We start from the raw sequence: 26,459 nt of genomic DNA, 5'->3' as shown, positions 1-26,459 counted from the left end.
GATGCCCAAAGCAATTTAAAAAATACTGAAAGTCCTGGCATTGGAGACAATGTCTTTTTCCCACAAAGCAATAGATTATTTTTTCATGCTCTCATGGCAAAATGTGCAGTGTCCACTCTGTTCTGGTCAACAGAACTTGGTTAAAACACTCTTCAAATCAGATTTTTTTCTGGGAAAGTCACTTGTACAATGAAAACAACAGTTTTTCTTTACTCAGTATTAATTTAGAATATGTCTTTGTGATCACTGTTATTTGCATACTGGGCTGCAAAATTAACTGTGCAGGGAGCAGGTCATAGGATGGGATTCTTGCCTTCCACTGGATGCTTGTGCGTATGAAGAAGATGAAGCCAGAGTCTTCTCAGAGCTCATCAGCCAGAAATAGGAAATAGACAACAATCTCAAGCTGAAGTAATGGAAATTCCAACTCACTAAAAGGGAAAATAAAAAGCAAACCAACCAACCCAACAAAAACACACACAAAAAAATTTTGGTTTTCAAAACTCTCCCAACATGCTCTGTTCAGCATCACCTAATGTGGAAGTTAATCCTGTGAGTGTGAGGTAGGACTGGAGAGCTCCAGCAGTCCTTTGCTCTGTGAATCATCCCATCAGTTTACAATTGCTTCATAAAGCACACTTTAAACCAGCATTATCCCTGTAAAATGTCATTTTTCCTTTCCCTCAACCTCATCTCACTCTTCATGGTGACATAAAGCGTGTGCTGATTCAGGTTAGGTGACTAACCCAAAATCAATACGCTGGGTTGGGGCAGGGAGGGGGTGAGGTTGCAGTGAGTAGGATCATTTCTGTCAGCCAGCTCACTAGGCAGCTGTACAAACATCCATAGCTACATGAGATAAAGCCAGGGACACTGTGTGGGAAGCAATAAGCAGGAGCATGGAGAGAGCTCTTTCAGCATCAGTGCCTGTTTATGACTTTTTAAGAATCAGTGATTAGTTACAGGTAACAACCTTTTCAGCTAGACTGGTGCTGAGGATGCTATAATTTTCTTTAAGGGAACATCTCATCAGGAAGAGTTTAAAGCAGCAATCTGCTTCAACTCTTTATTAAACACTCCATAGTATTTTTCATAACCACTGAGCCGGTTGAATTCCTCCCAGGTAAATAGGTTCTATTGCTTGAAGTTCCCTGCTGCAACTGCCTAAAATTAAGTGTATTCTTTTCTTTCCTGACCACAAGACCTGCAATATCTGATCAAAGGCTTTGTAAATAAGGGGTTATTAAAAAAAAAAATCTTTGTTAACAGAAAAAAACCCAAGCCAAGTTGGTTTTTTTGCATATTCTTTGTCTGAGCAGAAGGATGATGGTTTTATGGTAAATCACTGAGGAAAACTCAGTAATTTTTTTTTTTTTTTGTCAGTGCCAGTTGCACCAGTTTTGTCTTTTGACAGCAGAGGAGTTAATTCTGCCTTTACTAGTGCCCGTTTTCAAAGCATAACAAACAGCTTTCAAAATCAGCACACTGCTCAGCAGGGTAGCAGACTTGCTTATGTTTCTTGAAGAATTCTTGGTAAAAAATGTTCCTTTGCTGCAGCTTATATTTCACATGGAAAAAGGAAATAAATTCAGCATGAAGCTTGAAAACTCCTTATTTTCTTGTCTCTTTATGCCTCTCTGAGATAGTTTAGAAAAGTAGTGAAGATTACCAATATACATTTAGCTGCAATTACTCTCTTTAACTGAAGTTGCCTGACCCTTCTGATTAGAAGAATTGCTTATAATTACTTATATTTTTGTGCAAATAATGATTGTAAACATATAATACAGACCACTCAAAAAACAGATGTACAAAAAGTACTGTATTCGATCCCAGACAACTTAGAATTTAAAAAGAAAAAAGGATACATTATGATTTTTGGTGCTGTCTGATGTTACCTTTCTATGCTTGTTAAGCCTCGGTTCCTTCTTAACTGAAAATAATGGTACTACCCTTTCTAAATTTTAGGGGTTTGCTCACTACCACTAGCATTATTATTATTAAGGGATAAAACCAAAAATTTTACAAAGAAGAAATAGTGCAAGCTGCTGAAAGTATTTATCACAAAAAATGTCTGAGATACAAATTTTGTCTTTTTTAATGTAAATTATGACTATTAATTGACAGCATGATGGACATATAATAAATTCTATTTAATGTAGAGGGTTGTTTATGTTGTTTTACTGAATTTCATTGTATGGATTTTATTTCAAAATTGGAAGTTGCGTGCCTTGCACAGGATAATTAGATGTCTTGTGAGCCATTTCAGTAGCAAATTTGCAGTCTCCCACATCAGTACGATGTCCTTGGTCAGAATTATGGACTTAAAAGTCTGCATTATTTCCTGCAGCCTGTGTTGGGAGGGAAGAATGAAAATGTGCAGAGAAGTTAAATTGGTGCTCACCTGAATTACGATGTATACATACGCTTAAATTTCAGATGTGAAAATAGTAAAATGTATAGATTTGACCGGCAAATAAAGCTCCTCTGTCTTTGGAAGAGCTACCAATAGAGACCTTGTGACTTCAACACTGATTGGAACATAAATATACAGCACTGGGAGACTTGCAGTTCAGCAGTGGATCCACAAAGTTTTGCTTGCAAAACCTCATACAAGGGGCCACTTCTGATATATGTGGTCAGGAAAGGGTAAAATTGTGCTGAAATAATTTCAAAAATAAAACATGGTCTTCAGTTCTTTGGCCATGAAATCCCGTATTTCACAATGATAATCACTACACAGAAATAATTAACACTACCACCAATCAATAAGTTCATTTAAATTCATATGAGTATAAATATGTGGTATTGTCCAAATATTATGGACAACTTGATCCCACTCTCAGGGAAGAAAACACAGGTCAATTTTACATGATGAATTCCGATATTGTACTTTGAATTTGAGAAAGTTGGCTCAGAGATTTTAGGAAGACATTTCCTTCCATCAGTAGATCTTTAGTGACTTTGTTAATGTTCCTGAGCTAATCTATATCTCTACCTCAATACTTGCATATTCAAATATTTCTGCTTTTATTTTTATGCTTATGTACTCAGTGATTTATTACTTTCCTTGGGAACTCAGTAAAAAGCTGCTCAAGACACTAAATAATGCCAAAAGCAAATGAAAACTACTGACTAGTCTTCAAATCCTCTTTTTTTTCTCAGTCCTCAATCATTTAATATTTTGCATGTCCTTTAATCAGTTGAAATTATTTCTGAGATTTTATACAGCTGCTAATATTTTTTCTGATCTGGAATTAAGAGACTCTTTTTCCTGACAGATGCAGAAACAATTTGTTGGGCATAAGGTTGCTCACAAATAACATTTAAGTTGCAACCTGACACTGGTTCTCCTATGTGATGAGGAAAGAGGAGCTTGATATGGTACTTTGCTGTTCTTCACAAGGTTCTCTCCAGTGGTGATGAGTGTCTCTTCTGGAGGGATATCTAACCATGGCCTGGCACCAGCCTGGCAAGTTGTTCTTCATGAACATTAACATAAGGGACAGTGTATTTTCTTGGGTTTTAGACAATTCCAAGCAGATATTTAGTGGTCATATTGTGTCTCTTTAGGGTTTCTAAAAAGGCAATGCTGTAGAGTTTTAAAATATTCTTTATGTCATCAAGACTCCTTTTGTGGTGACTCTTCGGGGGAAGGTAACTTTCTTCATTGTTGCTGCCTGTTCTGAACTTCCCCTGCCCAAGACACTTGCCTCTGCCATGTGCTCTGAACCCCTTTGTTCTAAGCGCAGGCAAAACCAAATGTAACTCAAACTCTTCAGCAGTGTCTGACTGGCCGGTCACCCTGGGTCCGCCCCCAGTCCTCCCCTTTCCCCTTCTCTGAATAAAAGAGACGATCGAGGGAAGCCCCGCCTCTCTTGACTCTGCTACCCTTCGTGCGAACATCTCTTGTGTCTGTTTCATTTGAAAGCTTCTAACTGCGGGAAATTGAGCGAGCAGAGAGCTGTATTCCTCCCTCTTTGCTTCTGCTGATGGCATTTGCTTTGCAGCTGATACAGGTACTGATTTTAGAGCTACTGAAATGCTAGATTGCCCGTGCTACCTCTCTGGGTTGCTCGAGGCTTTCAAAGGCATTGACCTACAAGTGCTAGCCGGTATAAAGCTGAAAGGATACCTCCCTCATTTGGCGCCCAACGTGCTATCTCTCTTCAGTTCACATAAACCTGAATTTAAGGTTTAATAAATCTGTATAACAGATTTTTATTCTATCTTCTCTCTTACACTATGAAAATCTCTCAGAATAAGTTCAAAATCCAGGAGAATATATGTTCTGTTTTCCTAAAATCTGCCTTCATTTTTAGTTTAAACCCCCCCCCCCCCCCGCACACCTTCTTACTTTCTATTCTAAATTGATTGAAACTGTAAAGCAAGCCTGTGCAATTCCTTCAGGTATTGGAATCATATTCATGGATGATGATCACAAATGCAATACTATACTTAGTGCAAATTAATAATGACTATACAACAGTAATATCTTGAGGTTTTCTTCATGTCCCAGGTATTTTACATTTCAAAACCCACCAGACAAGTTTTAACTCACATTATGCAAAGAATCTATGTTGCAGTTTCAGTTTGTGAGGTCTTGCAAAACCCTAGTTTTAATTCCCATATGTAGGGCTTTAATTTTTAAATGTAAATTATGAGCAAGACGTCAACAGTTGTCTTCCAAAGAGCAGTACTAAATCTCAGAGATTCTTGAAAAAATCATGAGTGTCGGCCTCAGTGCATAAAATCTTTGAAGCATTAACTCTCAAAACAAGAGACTAAACTTTTTCAGTTGCCAGAAAGTAAATCTACAGGAGATGTCAGAGCATTAGCTCACTATGAGATACTCCTTTGTATTCATTATTGAAAAGATTCAGCTAATTATAAAAGTTCTACTGCATCCATACTGCCCAGGAGCAGAAAAGGATTTTCAATTAGTTATAAAATGGTTGAGTTTCTTTTTATCCACAGATAGATGGTATATGTTTCAGTGACTTCAGAAAATGTAGGGGAGGGGGGAAGTTTCTAAGACAGACAGATTTAAACACCAACATATGTGTGTTTTCTTATTCACCTTTTCTGGTGCACACCATTTTGAGAAAACATTCATCAGAAAAGTGTTCCAGTTGCAGGTGGAATTGATGTCAAATCCAGGTGAAGGCCAAGAAATCATAGTCTCAAATCCCCTCATTTGGGCATTCTCAGATTCCAAAACAGGAGATTGAGTACCTCTTTTCTGTGTGGCACCAGGGAGAGGTGCCAGCATCAGTCTCTGACTATTTTTTCCTCTAAAAAGTCCTGTATAAATATTTTAGGTGATCATATTGCAAATGTTCAGTCTTGCACTATAAATTTCTCCTTGCATCTCTGCTACCAATCTATCATATTCTTCCATGACTGTATATTAGGCCCTTCTGTCCTAATAAAATCCATAATTCTCAGCTCACCTTTCTTTGTGAAAGGACTTCTACTACCTCTCCCATTCCCCATGGAAGTTCAGAGAACTCAGAAACTCAGAAACATTTTTGGCATTTTCATCCCTACAGAAGATTGCCACTTATTCTGTAGCATCATTTTGTCCACCTGGAACAGGATTTAAATTTTGACCTTTGCCATTTTTTTTTTGTGTTACATATAATTCCACTTACTTAACTTGTTTCTTACCAGTTCATAAACACTCTAAATAGGAACACATTTTCCCTTTCTCTTTTTCTTTCCCTTATTTCAGTCTTCATCACAAATCTCTGAGTGGATTTGCATAAGTGCTGTACTGTCCCTGTACCTTTTCTTCTGCTCTAGGTTTTTATATAATATTTCTTATTCAAACATATCTCTGTGGAGTTTAGCCATACACATCAGTTCAACAGTGCAATGAAATACCAACTTTAGGATATGTCTGTTATAGCAGCTTGAGGGAATCAGCATTGCATGAAATAAAGAATAATGGCACTGCTGAGTGCTGAATGACAGGGAAAATGTAAAGTATGCATTCCAATGAAAAGCAGGTACATTAGTCTATAAAGATTTCTGGTGGAAGGTTAAAAACTTAAAAAAAAAAAAAAAAGAGCATTTAACAGAAGACTCTGGGCAGGAGCTGAAAGGTAAATTGATATTTCTTCAGACTGGTAACTTTAGGAACCATGTCCACATTACTGTAAGATGCTTTCAGGCATCAGTCCTCCACGGACTGTAGAACTTTGAATTCTGCATAATACTATGGAATACTCTGCAGAAGATTTCTGTTCATCCCTCCTGAGCAAAATTTGGATTAAAAGTTTTTTTTAGTTTTGACTGAGCTGATTCCATATTTATCCTGATTAATGGAAAGGATCATCCTCCATTGCTCTGTTGGACAGATTATACAGGTAGTAGAATCCCAGTAGTGATTACAAGTATTCATTTTTATGCTAAAATTTCCTAGGTTCTCTACAGCCAGCCCCAAAATACTCTGATGGTCCTGGAAGACAGATTTGGTTTTCTTTCATACATTAGTCACAATGAGCTTTGTTAGAATTATCACAGGTCTTAATGTCACACAGAATAGACAATGTCTCATACTCTTACACTTTGTAGTCCTATTAGCAGCAATAATTTCAGTAATCATTCTTATTTAATGAGAGAGAAATAGCATCTCAACAGTGGGCTGTTACCACTGTGCCAGGTAACGCAACTACGCAAAAGAAAATCTATTAATATAAGAGCATACCTGTCTTCCACATGAACAGTCAGTGCAGAAGCTTTTGCTCTGGTACCCAAGCTGTGCAGCACACACGGCTGTGCTCTCCAGTGTGTAGCTCCAGGGAGGTATGAGCAAGACTTTAAGCATATTTCACTGAAAGTGCCTCAGAGCTGCAGTATAAATCTGAGGGGGAATCTGGAAATCATGATGTGAGGAGTGAATAGGCACGTTCTTACCAAAAATTTTCATTTCCAGCTATCATGATAGTGTGCCTACTAGGTTTATAGCACAAAGGAGTGCTAACATATTGTGTTAGCTTGGGTATGTGTATGGACGTATTTGTGTATACAAATGCCATCTTCCACCTCCTTATCAAAGAAAGCCTTATAGAGTTGCATATGCCACCATGTGTTAAGTAATTTTTTTGTGGGCTATAAACGACTTGGCCAAGCTGTGAAATGAAACAGCTTGTTCCACTGCACTAACAGTGCAGGCTCAGTGCTTATTGTCTGTGCAGCAAATGTTCGGTGAGTCACTCTCTAAACGAAGCCACATCATATGTGGTTCTTACACCAAGTCCTATTCACTGTGTATGCATCCTTGTGATAGGACAGCTTTATGACAAAGGGAAAATATCAAGATATACTATTATTTTCACTGTTAAGTCAGAAAATAGTGGTACTTTTTTCAGTTTCATTACCAGTTTTAAAAACTTTAGCCTGTCTAGTAAAACTAAGCCTTTATTAGATATGTAGGTAACATCTACCCCTGAAATTAGAATTTTACCCTTTAACTGCTTTTCTATTTATCTTTCTATTGATATAAATTCTCTAAATACCTGCATCTAATTTTATCCATCTACCTCTGAAGTTTAATTTGCTTTTTTGCTTTCACTATGTCCAAAACACTAAAAGGAAAGAAAAATCACTACTTAAACAGCCTTCTGCCAAAGCAAATAGGGAAGTTCCTAGGTGTTTCTGTTACGCAACATGTTCTTGGGTTTACATTGAGATGTAATATGGTTTTGCTTCTTCCTGACCCACAAGTTCAGCAGACATTATATAAATAAACTTTGTTTTTATGTCACTCTGCTCACTTCTGAGTTGTCAGCAGGCTTCCTTACAGAAAAATACTTTTTGGAAACGCAATCTGCAAGTACTTTGATTTCATTGCTTTTATTTTTAGCTGTTGTTTTTAGGATATACATTGTTCTTAAAACATTTTCTAAGCACTTTGTGCATTTTAATTTAGGTCGGTGAATGTTTGTTTACATCCCAAGTAAACAAAACCCCAAGTAAAATATTCTCTTCAAATTATTTGTGTCTCTTTGGATTCCCATAAGTAAATACAATAAATGCAAAACCTACTTGGTAATCTAGTTTTCCCCTTCTGATATTGTGCTACATAAGACTTCTGAATTATATTTATAATTATTTGATCCTCTTTATTATATCTTTATGGACATTTTCTATTATCTCTTGCTACCATGCATGGGAGTAATTTTTCTCCCTTTAAAGTGCTTTTATTATTTCCATTATACTTTCAACATATTGTAACATAAGCCAAATGGACTTTAATCTATTTCCTATGATTTCTAGTGTTTCAAGCCAGAATGTCTAATTTCTCAAAATCAAGTGGACACAAAGAATAAATAAAATCTGTTGTGATATTCACATCTTTGTATTTATATTCAGAGTGAGAAGGTGTAAAATTTTTCATTATTTCAACACAGAAAGTGAAGGCTGGCTCAGAAGGGATTTTGTCATTTCAGACTATACTGTCAAACTCTCAAAAACTTGCGTATCAAAACTAAAAAATAGATTTAAAATGTCTTTACCACGAGAGAGGGAAAGTAGCTTAAAATCTGTCATCTTTTAAATGAGAACCCAAGCAAATCTAGCAAAGTCCTCCCTGGTTTTGTATAGGTGAGACCCATTTTGTGTTCTCATACTGACATGGAAAAAAAGTGCAGACTCAGTTGTCCTACTTTAAAAAAATATTTATGCTGTGTTTCAAAAAGATTATTGTAGCATTGTGCAAATACTTTACTGAATTGTGGGTATGTCAAATTCAGACTTTAACATGAAGTTTGCAAATTATTTCTTCCTTTAGCAACACATTTTCTCCTTAGTAAAGCTGCTGTAGAATAAACTTAAATAATCAAGATTCAGGTTGCTCTATATGTATGATATTAGTTTTCTTCTTCTCCTTGTATGAACTGTCTATACAAAAAGCCAGGGCAAAATGTGCCTTTCATCATCAAAATTTCAGATGTGCTGTGGCAAGCCATCTTTTATGCAGCTGAATCTGCAGCGTCTGATATGCCTCATTATGTAAGATGCTAAAATTGTGAAGACTATGAATATATATTTAGACTTGGGCAGTGATTTATGGTGAGGATGAAAGGGAACAAAGGTGGTTGAAGAGAGTTTTTCCTTCTGAGACTGCACAGTTCCCCTTTCAGATCTAGGCTGCACCTATCTTTGAAGTTTGATTAAAATCACAAGAATAATTTCAACCATCGTTTTAGCTTTCTCTCAATAAAGTTATGGAAAAATATGGAGCTGTAAATTTTAATTTTGGTACTTTTAGCCTAGTTTCATTGTTTAAAAATCCATTTTCTAAATGGAAGCCATTAACTCGCCTCTCAACTATCACTGAAAAAAAGGCAGGCACCTCCACAGGCATTTATCCATCCAAAAACCAAAAGCTTAAGGAGGTGTTTTTGCTATTGCCTAGAACATTTAGGGAGTTTGCATTAGACATAAACACTTGCTTATGATTAACCCTGTCATTAGTTTGTCATTCTAAATCAGAGTTAGCATTTGGGGAAATCTGGTATTTGAAGGAATTGCAGAGAAGATGTTGATAGCATTATCAGTTTAGAACCTAAGAATTCCCTTCCACAGAAGTGGAAGATACAAATAAAAGATAATCTAGTAGGATGTACTAAGGGTTATTTGTATGAATATCTTGACTTCCCTCACCTCATTTTTATTCTCTCTCTGCCTACTACCAGTCACATGCACACAGGTATTCTGTGTTCATCTTCATAGTTGAAATCAACCTGTGGAGTAATCTATGATCACCTAAATTTGGTCTCATTATTTTCCCTCCATTTATAATCCGAATATCTCTATGGTACAGGGACAAGTCTTGCTAGAATACTGAAGAAAAAATATTACTGGAGAAAGCTCTGATCTCCTATACTGTCCTTTAGGTCACTGGTTTGGGCAACTTCTGATACTAGTGAAACTCTTTCCTCAGATTCACCTCCTCTAACACTATTCCTTCATTATACTCTTCCCACTGCCTCATGAACCTACAACATTTTAGAAAGTCACACAACAGAAATAAAGCTGACTGAAACTGGATTGGTACAAGTACATGCCTTTATTTTTCATATTTGAGCATATTGTGAAGTATCAGTGTTATTTTCCCACACATCACATTACTTCAGATCAAGTGTTTTTACATATGGTATCAATGTACAGTTAAAATTGGGGGGTTTTTGGTGGGGTTTTTTGTTCCTTTGTTTGTTTTGTTTTGTGTTTTTCTTTCAAAAAGATGAATAATACCTCTGAAAGGGAGGCACACACAGAATGACCAATAAATGGAACAGAGTTTTTGTGGGAAATATTCCACACCTCAAAATCTCAAGAGGCAAAAGACTTTCTCTGTTTTCAAAATACATTCTGTACAACAATTTTGTTTCATCTTAAAATAAGGATTTGGGGCATGCAGGCTAAAGTTCTGTTCCTCTCCCCCATCACACAATTGTGCATCACATCCAAGGAGACTGGGAGATATTAATGAAAGACCTTCTTAGCTCATCTCCTAATATTTAATCTGTTCTCAGCAGTCCACAATACAAGGTAAGGAGAGGGAAGCAAAAAAGAGAGCAGCTCCTTTGGTTCCTGTCTGCTCCCACCACAGAGCATCCCTGTGTCCCAGAGGGAGCCATTTATCAGGAGTGGAACAGAGTTTGCCATCTCAGAGGAGAATGGCTTCCTGCACAGTGTCCCAACCTGTGTCAGGTAAGGGACAGAGTAAATAATAATAACACTGAGTCCTTCTTTTATAACACCACCTAGCCTTTCCATAGGCAGATTAGAGAAAAGAACACATACTAGGGACCCTTAGCATCTGCAGTTCCTCTTCAGAGCAGAGGTAAATAAATACAACCTTTCTCTGAGCTTCAGTTTGTCCCATGAGCTGTTGATTGCACTGTGAGGAGCAAACTGAGTATCCAGTTGCAGGAGGAGCAACAAATCTCAGAACATGAATATATTCAACCTCATATTTATTGAGACAGATCCACGGTAGTAATCCCAACATCTATTTAAAGCACTGTGAGACTGGAGGAAGTGGTAGTTAAAACTGTATTAGATGCCTGATTTTTTTCTTACTGTAGAAAAAATTAATATAAAACCAGCCTGCAAGAGAAAACTGGCAATTTTCATGGAGAAAGCAATATGTATGCAAAAGGTAAAACACAAAAAGAAGGAAATTTAAAAAAAAAAAAACATAAGGACAGAAAAATTTGGAGCCTGTAAACCTTGGGAAGCATTGTTTATGAAGATTATTCATTATTTTGCACAACTTTGTCAGTAGCTCATGCCCCAGCAAGAGGATGAAAGACATCATGAATACAGACAGCTGGTACTACAAGTAACTTGTGTGATGGTAAAAGAAAAAAAAATATAAAAAATAAAGGAGAGAGAAAGATTTGCTTAAAAAAAGATTGGAAGGTTTTGGCTACATTTTAACTCCTTGATATATGTACTTTTAAAATTATACTGAATACTTTTGCTTTACTTTCAGTTGGAGTTTGCTTAGCTCTAATACTGAAATATATATGCTATATATATATATTTGTCTGAAGCACAGCTGTCTGCTGGACAATGAATTTCTGATTCTTAAAATAGTGTTAAAGGAATCCACCAGAAACATATTTCTTGCTACAACAGCACTGTGTTAGACAGAAAATTATGTCTGTATGAGTTTCATGGGTTACTGTGGAGACATTCTTGACTGTGGCAAAGTCTTCTTCAGCCTTCCTAAGACTTTCTGTTTTCCCCTAGGATCACACACCAAAGTCCTGTCTATGTTTACACAATCAAAGTCTCTGTCTTCACAGAAAACCCAATCACAAATACTAAATCCAAACAACTCTAAGAGAAGTAGATGTTATTAACTCCACCTCTGAGAGATGAAATCTAAGATCACAGGAAGCTACTAGGGAACATGTGTCTTGTGACAGAACCCATGTTTTTGTGTTCTCTTTAATCATGCCCCATATTTTTAAAGTGGTAACTTTTTCCTTTTTTGAATCAAGTTATCAAGATTTGGATTGGAATCTCAGATTGCTTAGATTTTATGACATGGTGCTATATATTCTAACTCTCTAAATATTACAAGCACATCCTAATATAGCTGAATACAAGATTTTGTTTGATTAAGAAATAGAGCTACATAGGAGTATTTGAGTAGCTTGATTCTGGAATATATTATTTCTCATTACACCATGTTAGAAATAATTATCCAAGTCCAAGTAATTAGATATCTATGAGACAAACAGTAGTGAAGTACATCAAAACAATTCCTTTATTCTACCAATAAACACTGTACAGAGCCCTCAGGGGCACATTAATTTAATCTCTCTGTGTATCAAAACAGAAAAAGACCTAAGGAAATTATGCATCTCTTCAGTAGGCCAATGTCACTGGAAGCTGTTTAGAAGGACCTTCCTCTGATATAAAATCTTTCACCATAAAGTGTCTGACTCCTGAAGCTCCAGAAGAGCATTTCCTACTACTTTTTAAACAATAATTTAATCTATAAACTACATTTGGAAAGAAAAATGCTGGGAAATATTTGTTAATATTTTTTCCCCTTGTATTTTATGTTTAATTCCACTGCTTCAGCACCCCCCAGTCGCTCCTCTGGATCAGAAAAGCCCATACCAATTTATACACAATCATGAAATAAAATGTCAGTTTATATATTTTCCTGATTCTGTTTTCTGGCCATCTGGCATCCATTCAGGAAATTACTCAAGTATGATGCTTATCAAGTAGCAGCATTTAGATATCTCATATTTAAATTTCCATGTTTAACCTACTCATGCATTATCCATCTATGTGAAAAGACATAGTCAACCTCAGAAAGCAATTCAACTTATTCTAAGATAAAAGTGCTAATTATCTCAGAACTTTACATTTAGACAATTGAACTGAATAAAATGCCTGCCATTCTCCAGTGAGATTTACTTGCTCATTTAATGCATTGCTGAATTAGCCTTGATAACACGGAGTGATGGAGGCAACTACTTACTTTTGTCTTGGGTAATTCTGTTTGACAGCAGGCATCTGATTAAAAGGGAATGGGAGCACAATCCATGCTTATCAATCTCTGGAACTGACAACAACAATGAAGATGACACATCCTGTGATTTAGAGCTGCAGTTAATTAACCTTTTACAATGCAGAGTGTGACAGTCCTACAAGAATAACAGCTTTGGTGTTGCCACCACCACAGCAAATTTAAACTCCTTGACTTCTCAAATACCTTTTAGCAGTTTAGTTAATAACCACCATCTTTTAATTGTTAATGAATTATTAATAAATATGGTCCCCCAAAAAGAGGTGTGCAGTCCTGAAATAAACCACGGATGTATTTAAACATATGTATAGATATAGATATATTTAAGAATTGGTTGCCTAGAGTTGGCATGTTGCAAAAATGAACACAATGATGCTGTGCTTGACTGTGTTCCTCCTGTGGTGTATCAGTAAGTGTGAATTTGATATATATGAAACAGGTAAAATATCACACTACTTCAGCTTAAATATTTCTTATCCTTTTCAATTTTTACTCTAGCATATGGCTGTAGTGATGCCATGAAGATTTTTTGCCTTTTCTTTTATACCCCTGTTATACCTTTTTACAACTTCTGTATTCTTAGTGCTTTTTTGCCTTCATTCTTGTACTTGTTTGTTCAGCAAGGAGACCAAACATTTTAGAAGCTTCGTAGTTAGGGGATCAGTGTGCCCCAGACCCCAAGGTCCTCTCCAGAACACATTCTGTAAACTAAGAACCATCCAGGGGAAGGTTCCTCAGGGAGGGGGGGCTCATTCAAGCCTCTCATTGGGGAATTTTTGATAGATATGCTAATTAGTAAAACCTATAATATTATACCAGATCTTTTGAGGGTGTGCATTGCGGTGCATTCAACATGGATGTAATGCACCTAAAGATCCCTAAAATAAATACCAAGGTAAAATCCCTTTTTCCTTTCTAACCATGTTTGACTGTTCATTTTAAGACCAGGAAAAGGCATCAGTTGAATGTCTTGTTTTCACTCTTTGTTTCCTGAGCTAAATTAGTAATTTTTTTTAGTGCTTTGCTATATGGTTTCCTGCCACTGTGATAATCCTGTTTTGCACCTCTTTCATCTGAAAATAATTTTTATTGAGAGAAATGTTACTGCTCAAGTTAAAAATTATTTTTCACTTCCTTGGGAAACCCTATTAGTACTTTCTTAAAAAGATATGCAATATCGCTTTTTCAGAGTTGTATTGTAGAATTTATCATCATCCAATGTACCAAAATACCTGCAATCAGTTCCATTCTCACATCACTTATGACTGATGTTTTCTAAACTTATATAAGAACACAAAAGGTTGTGATTGGTTGCTGTATATTTTTATTTATTCCTATCAATGCAAACCCTGGGGTTATCCAATCCCATGACACCCTGAGGAAGTTTATTTCTCTCACACCAAAGAACATTCGTGTCCAGCTCAGACCACTGTGAACTCTGTGAATTGACAACTGTGAAAAAGAAGCTGTCATTTTTAGAGGGAGTTATTCAAATTTGGTTATACATTTGTGATACAGGAAGTAATCTCCACATGCCACTTGGCAACTTAATACTACTTAATCGAGAACCTTCTCCAGATGTATCATAATTGTTTACTTTCTGCAGAATTGCTTTGCACCTTAAAACATCTTGGCACAAGCTTCTAGAATTGCCAGTAGTGTTAAAGCCTGCTGGCACCAGAAACTAGGTAATAAAGAATCCCAGGGGCTTTATGGTTTGTTTTCTTTTGAACTAATGTCTAAAGAGAAGAGGAAGGTGAATTCATAGTTTCAGTAGCAGGACAATAGATAGAGAAGCACAACTGCACTGCAAGATGATGTTAGTATAGAGAGAATTGAGTTGAGGATGCTCTGCTCCCACCACCACATGCATTTAGAAGACGTAGCCGTGCTCCGCTCTGCCTGGCTTCTGTAAAGGCTTGCGGGAGGACAGGAAGAGAAAAGGCAAAATAGCTTTGTCTACATTTCTTTCTGTGCCTTCTCTCCATCTATGAACTGATTTAGAGCGAAATCCATAAAATGTGGAAATAATGGGCCAGTATTTCTGCCCACATAAGTAGGGAAATTACCTTTACTTTTAAAGGTCGCTGTAAGCACTTCCCTTTAAACTCTGTGAATGATATTGCTCCATGTATGTAGGAAGGTGAAATGAAATGCTGACTTCACCAGACTTACTTTATTGCCTTTGAATATCTTACTTTTAACACTCTATTGAATGTTCTCTTTCTTCTTTTCTTACTTTTTTTTTTTAAAACGAGATAACTTCAGAATCTTGTAGCAAATGTTTCTGAAAAGGTGAATTGCAGTGACCGTTATGTGACTTGTAATGACTCCCAGAAAAATTTCTATTCTTGGGAAAAAAGCTCCACTGAGGCAAATGCATTCTGAAGCATATAATCTAGTTATACAAGTGTACTGCATGTACCTACCATTTGCTCATCCAAACTGTATATTATCCTTACACTCTTGACTAAAAACTATAAGCTCTAAGTATAGCTATAAAAACTATAAGGGGAAAAAAAGCAAAAGCAAACCCCAAACTAAAAAAAAACAAAACAAAAAAAACCAGCAGAAAATTTTACTTCTCTCCAAGTCAAAAAATGCATTCCATTTCCTTTTACATTAATGAGGGTTGCTTTTTCTGCTTTTCCAGGTAAAACACAGGTCATGGGTGAAATCAAGATTGCATTAAAGAAGGAAATGAAGACAGATGGAGAACAACTGATAGTAGAAATCCTTCAGTGCAGAAATATCACATACAAATTTAAATCTCCAGATCATCTACCAGGTATCACTAAGAAAACAGCTTCATGATACTTTGAAAGCATTAAGAGGTTGCATCTTAAGTCATTTAACATCCTCACTAAAATGGAAAAGAAAATTGCTTCTTAGCCAGGATGACATATTCTACAGGATTCTTTTTGAAGTGCTTCTTTTCTCCTATGAGCAACTTTAATGAAAGTAAAAACATTTTGAGAAGCAAATTAACTCTCAGAAGTTAATCCTCTTTTTAATTTACTTCTTATTTTTAAAAATTAATCTACTTTTAATTTTAGTAAAAATTATAAATCCCTAGGTTATCAAAGAACAGGTATAACTAGTAAAGTATTGTATTTTTATGAAAAAGCTTTTTGAAAACTAAAATCTCATGCTTACAATGGTATTTTCATACATCGATGAAGACATCAAGGTATTTGTTCTTTCAATAACAGCATTATAAACAAAAAGTAATTCTCTTGGATTTAGTGGGGTGGGTCCATTTCTACACCATGTGAACAAGAACAGAGTATGACTTTGTAAATTGTCATTTTTTCACAAAAAATCCCCTCTGTTGAAATCATTAAGAACAATGATTATTTAAAAGCTTCTGTATTTAATACATTGAACTATTCTTCCCCAGACCTGTATGTGAAGCTGTATGTTGTCAATATCTCTACCCAAAAGAGAGTAATTAAGAAGAAAACCAGGGTATGCAGGCATGACCGAGAGCCTTCATTCAATGAAACATTTAGATTTAGCTTGAGTCCTGCTGGGCATTCTCTTCAGGTAATTCTGCATTTTATTAAATCCTAATTTTGGATGTTGTCTGTGTTGTGCTATGGGCATTTGAGCTCGATCTTCTACCCCAGTTGTTTGCTGAAAAGAGAAAACTACAAAGAAAGTAACACAGTTATATAATAATGGAAATATCAGGCTAGAGGAGACATTAAAAGATGGATTACTCCGTCACACCACACAGAGGAGGGGTATTTATAGATCAGGCCTGAAAATTTTAGGCGTGATCTGTTCTTAAAATCCCCCAGAGAACAGAGTTATACATGCCTTCCAAGAATAATTTTCTATGTATTTAGAAACTTCAGTGCAATATCAAAATTAAATAGATCATATTTTTAAATTAAGCTCACTTATCCTTAAGTATCCTCACTAAGTACAGAGGAAAACTGATCCACTTTCTTTTTAATTAAGAAAAAAAGGTTTTACATTGAAAGGCTATCTTATATCTTCTCTCTACTTTTCAAGGCTAAGTCAACCAAATTTCTTTGATATGTCCTTTTGCCTAAATGCCTAAACATTTTATCATTCTGTCCAGTTCTCCAACTTCTTTAAAAGTTGTGGTACCTAGAATTTGATACAATAATCATAATCTCAGACACTGAGAATTATTGATTATGCCAAGGCTGATATTCTCTGGTACATTTGCAATGGAGTTGACTTTTTGTCAGTCTGTTATACATCAAATGATGCATGGAACTGGTTCAGGAATAGTCCCTCTCCTGTGTTTTACTTGCTTCGACAGATTTGGTCATATGGCCAGACTTGTGGATTTTTGGACAGGTTGGATTCAGTTTTCCTACTTAAATTTATTTTCACATTAGGAGAAAACAAGTGTAAGCCATATATTCAGGCTCTCTCCAGTCAGTGGAGGGAAACAATTCAAGGGGTATCTGCAGGCCAACCTTAAAATTAAGTGGAAGACATTGTTGGGCATATCAGCACTTTACATACCTTTAAATCTGTCAGAGCAGCCTGAATAAGACAGCTGCATTTTGGTGACTAAAGTTAGTCTGGATTATCTAAGTGTCTACATTAGGCTTATTGCCTGTGTCAGTAATATCACGGTCAAAATGGATGTTACTTCAAAAACAAGACACCCAAAAATAGATAGTGTTTTTCCTGGTTTAAGGTGTCCTAACATCTTATTGTTTTGATAGACTCAACAAAAGGCTGTTTAAGGGTTACATTTTCTGGGGAAAGCCAAAGTGGTCAATAAAGTCTTGCCAAAGTTTAAGAGCTCCTGTAAAAAATTTGCTTCCAGTGGTGGTTTGAAGAGGAAACCATATAGGGTAGGCCAGTAAAGAATTCACAGAATCCTACAGATAAATAATCCATCAAGTTTTTAGGAGGGAGATAGTGAGGGACATATCCATAGGAACAGTTAGCCTGAGACTTGACAACATTTCCCCTGGAACTCTGTCACATAAAGAGGAGACTTAGGGGAGTCCTCATTGTGTTCTTCAACACCTTCCTGAGGGGAAGCAGAAGGGCAGGCACTGATCTGTTCACTGTTGTCACCAGTGACAGAACTGAGGCAATGGCGTGAGGCTGAGTAAGGGGAGGTTTAGGTTGGATATCAGGAGAAAGTTTTTCACCCAGGGGGTGGTTGGACTCTGGAAGAGGCTCCCCAGGAAGTGGTTACAGCACCAAGCCTGACGGAGTTCAAGAAACATTTGGACAACACTCTCAGGCACACAATGTGATTCTTGGGGTATCCTTCCCAGGGCCAGGAGTTTGACTTTATGATCCTGATTTATGTCTTTAAAATCAGCATATTCTACGATTCTATGATTCTATGATTCTATGATATGTGCCGATGCTGCACACCAGAGCTAAGAAAGAGAATGAAAGCTGTAAAATTATCCCGTAAAAGTATCAAGGAGCAAGTTTAAAACAAAGGAAAAGTGTTTCTGCTTCATGAAAATTGGATTTTGAGCTGTCAAATGGATTGCCTTTATATATTGTGAGTGCTAAATTTTTTCATAGAAAAAGTAGCTGGAGAAAATTATAGGAGAAATTTATGGACGAAAGACATCAAATTCTGTTAAATAAAAGACTTACTACCTGTGAGTCAGGAAGTCAATGGTCCACATACCTTATTAGGTATTTTGAGAGAATGTCAATACTTAATTGCCTGGTTCTTATATTCTGCCTAATACACTGCCCTCTGCACTTTTGAAAGCAAAATATTTGCCTGGAGAGAGCTGTAATCTGACTCAGTGCATCTGTTTTTATGTGCTCTTCAAGCTTAGCAGTCGATTTGTTCCTCTGGCAAAGCATGAACCTGGGTGATTTGAATGCTGGATTTGAGTAATGAACATTTAGGACCAAAGACATGGACACAGTCAAAAGAGATCTGGGGGAGAGGGAAATGAAACAAAACCAGAATTTATAGAACAAAAATTAAATTGGAAGATGATGGAAGAAAGTAAGATCATAGAAAGGGAGTGAGATCAAACATGATAATAATAGAAGGTACAATGTAAAGAGCTATGAGAACTAACCAGAGGCAGAAATTAAGACAGTCTAAAAATCAGCAGCAAGTGCTGGGAATATTTGCCATAAAAATGGGACCATTGGCTTTTGAGGAAAAAAAACCCAAAAAACAAAAACCAACCAAAATAAAGAAAAGCTTGAATTGTCTGGTACAGAGTAATGGGAATAAATAAAAAACCCAGAAACCCTGGGGTTCAGAAACTAAGACTAATTGATCCAGGACAACAAGACTGGAATTTGAGGTCTGGAGCAGAGAATAAACAAGGATGAGAGACAGATGAGCCAGAGAAGATAGACCCCAGGGTTCATGTGGGAGAAGGATAGAGGACAGAACTAATGAAAAATTGGATATATTTTTTTCAGTCCCAAAACTGTTAATTGTGTCAGAATGAAAACATTCTGTGGAAAACATTTTGGCAGGTTTAAGACAGGCACTTTCCTCAGGCCCTGGCAGTTTTTTCCTTGCTTCTCTGATTTCCCTGTTTCTTGGCAACTCACCTGCGACCCTTCTGGAAAGCACTAAGCTTCTGGCTTGTGGCTCACTGCAATTAGAAATTCATAATGTCCTAAGCGAGAATAATCAGAAAAACCCCGAAGAACATATTTCACAGATGTTCTGGTTTGGTTTTCCAGCTTCTGGGCAGTCCATTCTTCAGCAAACACTGAACCTAGGGACCTAGAAAGCCATCAGCAGTGGAGGCAGGCTGCCTATTTTCCTCAAGGACACCTTTTCTGATTAATGGAGTTTCCTAATATTTCAGTGCCTAAGAGTTTTCCCTTCTCAAACCTGTTGACTAATAGCCATTAGGTGTCTAAGCTGTCCAGGTAGCCAATTGATATCAAAACTGGACAAGGAAGTAGGAAGCCTATTCAGGAAAACTTTTGTAAATTTCTTCCCTTTTGAAATTTATTTTATTTGTAATGTAAAGTTTGCATTTTTTACTTTGCTTTCCAAATCGGAATGGAAAATTTTCAAAAATTTTGACGTTCTTGATACGGGAAATTCTAGTTCTTCTACAGTTCTGTTACATGTCTACTGCCATGTGGTTTCAGCAGAGTACAAAATCCTTGTGTCCTGTCATTTTTCTTCTAGACTAGATCTTTGAAACCAAACAACAAAATGCCCTATTTTCTCTCCTGCTGGTTCACACAGAGACTGACAGCCTCCTCCTGCTATCATTTACTTCCCTTTCTTGTTGCTTGTTGATGTCTGCTCAGTAACTGTAAATATTACAAACCTGCTGCTAATCCTGTCATGGAAATGCAAATCTTCATTAGTTCTTTCTCTTTTTGAAAAACTTAGAAATTTAATAAAAAGAAAACAAAACCAAACAACAAAACATTGTGCTTGTTAATTCAGTTACTCAGAATCAAGAAAAGCTAATTTTTTTCTGAATGTGTAACTATAGCTCATGCCCTGAATTATACATATTATGAAATGCATTTTCTTAGAAACATGTATAATGAACCTATAGATCCACAGAATGAGACAAGTCCTTAAGAAAAGTGTATTTTTCGCATGGCACAAACCTCTGTAGCTGGAAAATATGTGGTTGGATGACATTTCACAGAGAGCCTTGAACACCCAGTCTTCATCAGACTTCCACAGACTTAACAAGATCTGGTACTTCACCTGCACAGAGCTTTGTCTTGTAACTTAAAACTTGACTTATGCTCATCCTTGGCAACCAGCAGGTAAACAAATTGCTCATTAACATTCAAGATTGTCATCTTCTAATTGCTATGTCTCACGATAGGGAAACAGAAGGGAGAGAAGATTCAATTTTCACAGGGCTTTTTGTGAGGGGGTGACTCTATATAAAAAGTTATGATCAGTGTTTCTTTACTGTGCATAGCATATTTGAGCTCAACATTTCTGGATCTTTCATGTTTTGCTAGTATTATGTTACTATGCACATGAGTGAATTATTATTATTATTATTATTATTATTATTATTTTCACAGATTCTGCTTGTCTCCAATGGAGGGAAGTTTATGAAAAAGACACTGATTGGAGAAGCTTATATCTGGCTTGACAAAGTGGATCTAAGGAAAAGAATAGTAAACTGGCACAAACTGTTGGTCAGCTCCACACAAACACACTGAGCAGAGCTGTCTGCTTAGGGCACAAAACATGCAGAGTCTGCTCTAAACAGCATCACTTCAAGAATATAGTTTGATATCATTGTGTTTAGCTAGTCTTTCAGATACAAAGTAGAAAAGAGCAGTCTCTGGGCTACAAAGCACACTTAAATGAGGGCTAGTACACTTATTTTTGCTGCAAAATACAGCAAAAGGAGAAGAAAATCTGGGCCCAGAAGTTAAAGTGAGGCTGTTTGAAATGAAGACTGATATGAGGGCTCCATGTTGTTGGACTCTTTGTGAAGAGAGTAACTGTGAAGGAAATGATGAAGGCTGGAGGCAGGTGCTAACACAGAGCTCGGCTGCAGCTGGAGGTAGTGTGATGGGAAGCACAGTCTGGTTTTCTGTGCAACCAGAAGGAGATCATTTTATGCAAAAGCAGCTAGGGTGACTGACTTTCCAAATCTCACTTATCAAAAGTGCAAAACTTGCTCCTCTGCACCTTAGGATATCTGATAATTTGCTGTAGTGAGATTATGCCACTTGACACAAACTGCAAGATGTTTGCAAGAGTGGTAATGTTATTTTACATTACTTTTTTCCTTCTTTCTTTTTCCTTCAAAAACTATACTGTGGATAATCAGATCTGATTGTTTCATTTGTTTCTGTGTGTTAAAAATGGCTATAAACCACTCTCCTAGAATGTAATGAATAAAATTATATGAACTGTCTATACCTTGGGATGTGGTTTTAAGGAGAAAGGACAGGTAATAAACCACACTACATCAAAAAGAAAAAATGCTGTTTCAATGTCAGTGACACTGTACTTCACCCCACCCTTTGAATCAGAAAGTCTAAATCAGTTTGAGAATGAAGAGACTTAAGCACTGGGACTAATGCAGTTATTTCAACTAGTCCTTATGTTTTTCAGCAACCAGTCTTGTTCTGAAACTGTAGAGAGACAATGAATTCTAGGCTGTTTTGTGGGCACTTTGGAGCAGCAGTCCCACCATGCCAACACTGACCCTCTCGATGCAGGGCTCTGTATCAACACTAGGGGCACGCTAGAAATCTAAGGGGAAGAGACAGCAGGGCAGTTCCTGACTGAGTGCAGCTGCATTAGAATGAAGAATATCCTCTTGCTATCTCAGGTGAATGTCTGAGTATAATCCACTCAACAGCATGGCTTCTCAGGCAAGTAAACAGGAAGGCAACTTGCAACTTTTCAGGCTGTGTCAGCACTTCCATGCTTGAAGTCCCCTTTCACGGATTCAAAGGCAAGCAGTAAGCTCCCTTGTGAAGAAACTACTGCCTGACATGGCTTAGTCTGGTTGTTACATTTTCCCTTGAACCATGTTTGAAGAAGGGAGAGCTTTTTCTCCTATTCCTAAAAGTATATCAATTTCTTTAAAACCCAAGAATCAATGGTACTAACTCCCATGTTACTCAGAACTCATTTAATATTTCACAGCTTCAATAAAAAGTAGTTTCCCTGGAAATATGATCTCATGACCTTTGCATACTTAAAAAGAAAATGACCAGATTTATACATGTCAGACATTTATTTTTCTTGCCCAAGAAAGACTTTTATTTTTCTTGCCCAAAAAAGACTTTTCAGTTTTCATTAAATTATTCAATGTACATTGTCTTATATTTTCTGAATATACGCAGTACACTTCCACAGGTTGTGCAAGAGCAGCTGAGAATATTCTTCTGGAAAAATATTATATGCCTTTTAGAAAAAGGAAAAATAAAGTTTAGGTTATTGAGCAATTGGATTGACTGTGAAAAAGCTACACCATTTAATCTGGTGACACTTCCCACATACAGTTTTTGTTTTATCTTTATCAACTTAAAATATCATCATGGAACAGGAACATGAGAAGAAATATAGAGATGATATTAATTCTACACACACCAAGGAAACTCCTGTTGTTCATAACCTGCTCGTAACCTGCTTAACTTGCAAGAAGAGCAATCTTACCAAAATCTTATTAGCTATCTTAAAAACACAACATCACTGACAGTGGAAGTAGGATGTGTGCTTTAATGTTGAATTTTATGCTTTCACCAGTATATGTATACCCTATCTCTCATATATTTTAAGAGCAGTCCTCTGGAGTTATTGTAAAAATTCTATATGTTTTGATGTTGTGTATGTTTTTATAAGAAAATACTTCAAAGAAAAAAATCCCCGATTGAACCAAAAAATCCTGCCTGGATACATTTGACATACGTGTTGCTCTCTTGGTGGGTTATCTTGCATTCCTGATGACTATACTGTGTTTGTACTTTGAAAAAAGATCTGCAAAAAAAAAAATTCCGTGTGAAGTACAAGACATGAGGTGTGCAATTTTGTGCAAACTGCTGGCGATTTTGTTCTTGCTAAGATTTGCTGTAAAGGCAGCAAGTCTCACTGGTAGTTGCTATGGAGATTTCTGAGAGGAACGAGCAGTATCTGGCTGCCTTACTGGAAGCCTGTAATCATCATTCTTAATTGAGAAAGTGGACAGGCGTGCTTTGCTCTCACACACATACAAATGTGGCCAATATTTTATGGAATACTTTTGTTGGGTAGTATAGCTGCGGCTGTAGGGAACAGCTGCCTTTGAGGATAATTAGCTGTGGGCAGCTGGTTTAATTCAAGTGACTTTGGTTCTCTGAGCAACACACAAAATGTTTGTGCATGTTGAAATGGCAGTTTTGGACTCCTGACATGAAACACAAAGAGTAGAGTTTGTGAGGAACGTGGCGCTGCCTCGGCCAGCTGCAGCAAGGACAGGGCTCCTAGGGTGTCACCCAGGGTGGGTGTGGGTCAGACCTGGGCTTCTGCACTCGGCTTTCTGAGGCAGCATCATTCAGATGTCAGAGAATGCTACCAAAGTGTGCCAAGTTCCTTTTTTTGACCAAATTTCTAGGTTGTACTGAAATCACTCTATGCAACACAGATTCATGTTTGAATGCATAGTTTCTTTTTATGTTGTTTGTTTGTTTGTTTTATGAATGAAGTCAGGAAAAACTCTCGTGACAATGTTTTTTAAAAAAATAATCAAACAAGGACTATTAGTATTTTTTTACCGTTTTGTATATATCTCAGTATATTTTTTTTTTTCCTCATTAATTTTTATTTCTTTTATCTGGCCAAAAGTGCTTAGATGTGGCAACAGCTTTTATCATTTCTGAGTGATGGATTATCAATGAGTTCATACATTTCTACGATTGCTTTGAAGATACATATTGCAGGGAGGCAACAGCAGAGGCATTTTAACTCTTTTAATGCATAAATCTGCTGAGACAACTGAAATTGAAGCTGCTTCTTAGTTCAAGGCCTTGTATAGTGGAAACAAGCTGAAGTATGAGCAAAAGCACAGTGTGTGTGTTTACAAATGACAGGGATTTATAACATTATCATTATTATTAGTATGCATACAATGAGCAGCAAACAGCCACTTTTTTTTTCCAGGTTAAAACTAGACATGAGAGTTTCTATGATGAATGTTGAGCTAGTTCTTTATCATTACATTTTAAAGGGATAGTATCCAGGGGCAATGAGTGCTGCTTCTTTATTATTACCCATGGTTTTACATTACATGGATCCTGTGTGGAAGAAACAAAAACCAGTAAAAGTCAGTAACAATCAACCTGTTGACTTGAACTGGCTTTAAATTAAGACCTAGGAAATATTTGAGTTATTTTTCTGGATGATGGGTGTTTGCATGGTTACGTTGTGGGATATGGTAGCTGGTAACCAGCTGATATTGATTCATACTTTGAGGATGATGATGAAGAAAAAGAAGACATCTATTATATTGTAAGCTAGTGTGAGCCCAATAGAGATTATTTAATTAGTATTTAGTTTCATGGAGATATCATAAAGATGTTAATAGTATTTTTTTAAATTATTATTTGAATCATAACTGACACTATTTTTAACTAGTTTATTTTCATTGCTACGATGTTGAATGTCCCAGATTCATTATTTGAGTATATATCTAGATATGTACATACCTATGTGAATAGCAGAGAAAATTTGTGAGTGTAACTTATAAAGGTAATGAAACAGAGAGGAAATTTAGCATAAGTATCCACCTACATTATATTTAAACTCTAGTCCTACATGCCTTGTGAATTTTCAGTACACTTGACATGTAAGATGAATGGCTCTTTATAAATACATGTTGCCTTTAGAAAGAAAATAGAAAGAATAAGTGAAACCGGATACTCTCTCTTTAAATCATAAGAAACATTTTAATGTTTTCTATATGTTCTGTTTTATTATTTTGAAAAAATTAATACGCAAATATATTGATGAGCTCAAAAGTTATAATATATATAGATATCCATAATTAAAACTAGATGATTTGACGAGAGTTGTTTTCTTAATTTGTTACCCTGTAAATAAGTATACATTTTTGTAAAACAGACTGAGTTTAAATTACTAATTCCATTTGACATCCAAGCATGTGAGTGTGTCCTTATTTGATTGTATCTTATAGATGTTCAGTGATGTGCTCAGGTGCTCAACAACGGCTGACTAACGTGTGTGCTGTCATGCTACAGACAACGTGTACAGCAGACACAATGTTTAAAAAAAATCCAAAAAACACCAAAAAAACCCCTGCAAAAACAACAAAAAAAAAAGAATAGTCCTTGGGCAAATGTAATGTTTCCACAGTGAATGTTGCATGCGTAGGTGGTGGTTTGTTGATATTCATTTCGGTTTGAATTTCTTTTAATTTTCATTTTGCTTTCAGAATCATCAGGAAAAATGAAAACAAAACAGATTTGTTCTTAAAGTTGTAAAAACTGAAACAAGCAGTATGAGAATTGTATAAAAATGCTTGTAAATCTGTCCCAGTTTTCACTTTATGTATAAATCCATGCCATGGTTTTGTGATTGTATACAGGATGTATCTTGAGAACTTATGCAAATTGTGCTCTATAAAGGCTGTTATCCCAGTCTGACAAATAAATATTTAAAATATCTGGTTTGGTTTCTTTTTCCTAATTAACATGAAAACCTATTTTACTGGTTTAAATTTCCCATTTGTTTACCACAGTGGTTTCATGGAAATGCTCTACACACTGCCTGTACTCTTCTGTCCTATTTCAGCATTAGCACATCTCCCAAGGTATCACTCATGTCCCACACTTCACCTTGAAATAAAGAATGGCTCAGTCCTCAGAACTTTTTTCCAAACAAGTCAGAACCAGAATCACATTCAGCTTGTTGATATCTTCATACAGTTTCATATCT

At 36.4% G+C, this 26,459-nt stretch overlaps 1 protein-coding gene and 1 long non-coding RNA gene across 18 annotated transcripts in view; one reads left to right on the top strand and one right to left on the bottom strand.

Moving 5' to 3' along the window:
• Positions 1-7,400, bottom strand: part of LOC116443423 — a 43,512-nt gene extending 36,112 nt beyond the window's left edge. For 5 of the 17 annotated variants that reach the window (XR_004239882.1, XR_004239877.1, XR_004239879.1 and 2 more), the window contains exon 1: positions 6,713-7,395. This is a non-coding gene — a long non-coding RNA (uncharacterized LOC116443423). Of the gene's footprint in view, positions 1-6,712 lie in introns of all 17 variants that reach the window. The other 12 variants (XR_004239891.1, XR_004239893.1, XR_004239894.1 and 9 more) reach the window with 5 other exon arrangements.
• The window catches only part of PCLO (piccolo presynaptic cytomatrix protein), a 327,932-nt gene extending 301,743 nt beyond the window's left edge, over positions 1-26,189 (top strand). The window contains 3 exon segments of the mRNA XM_032107596.1: positions 15,723-15,857; positions 16,470-16,615; positions 21,086-26,189. Of these exon segments, the coding sequence (XP_031963487.1) occupies positions 15,723-15,857; positions 16,470-16,615; positions 21,086-21,226 (422 nt within the window). The 3' untranslated portion in view covers positions 21,227-26,189.
• The last annotated feature ends 270 nt before the right edge of the window (positions 26,190-26,459 follow it).

Source organism: Corvus moneduloides, chromosome 4 (genome assembly GCF_009650955.1).
Source record: "Corvus moneduloides isolate bCorMon1 chromosome 4, bCorMon1.pri, whole genome shotgun sequence".
NCBI lineage: Eukaryota > Metazoa > Chordata > Aves > Passeriformes > Corvidae > Corvus > Corvus moneduloides.
This window is presented reverse-complemented; position numbering and strand designations above follow the sequence as displayed.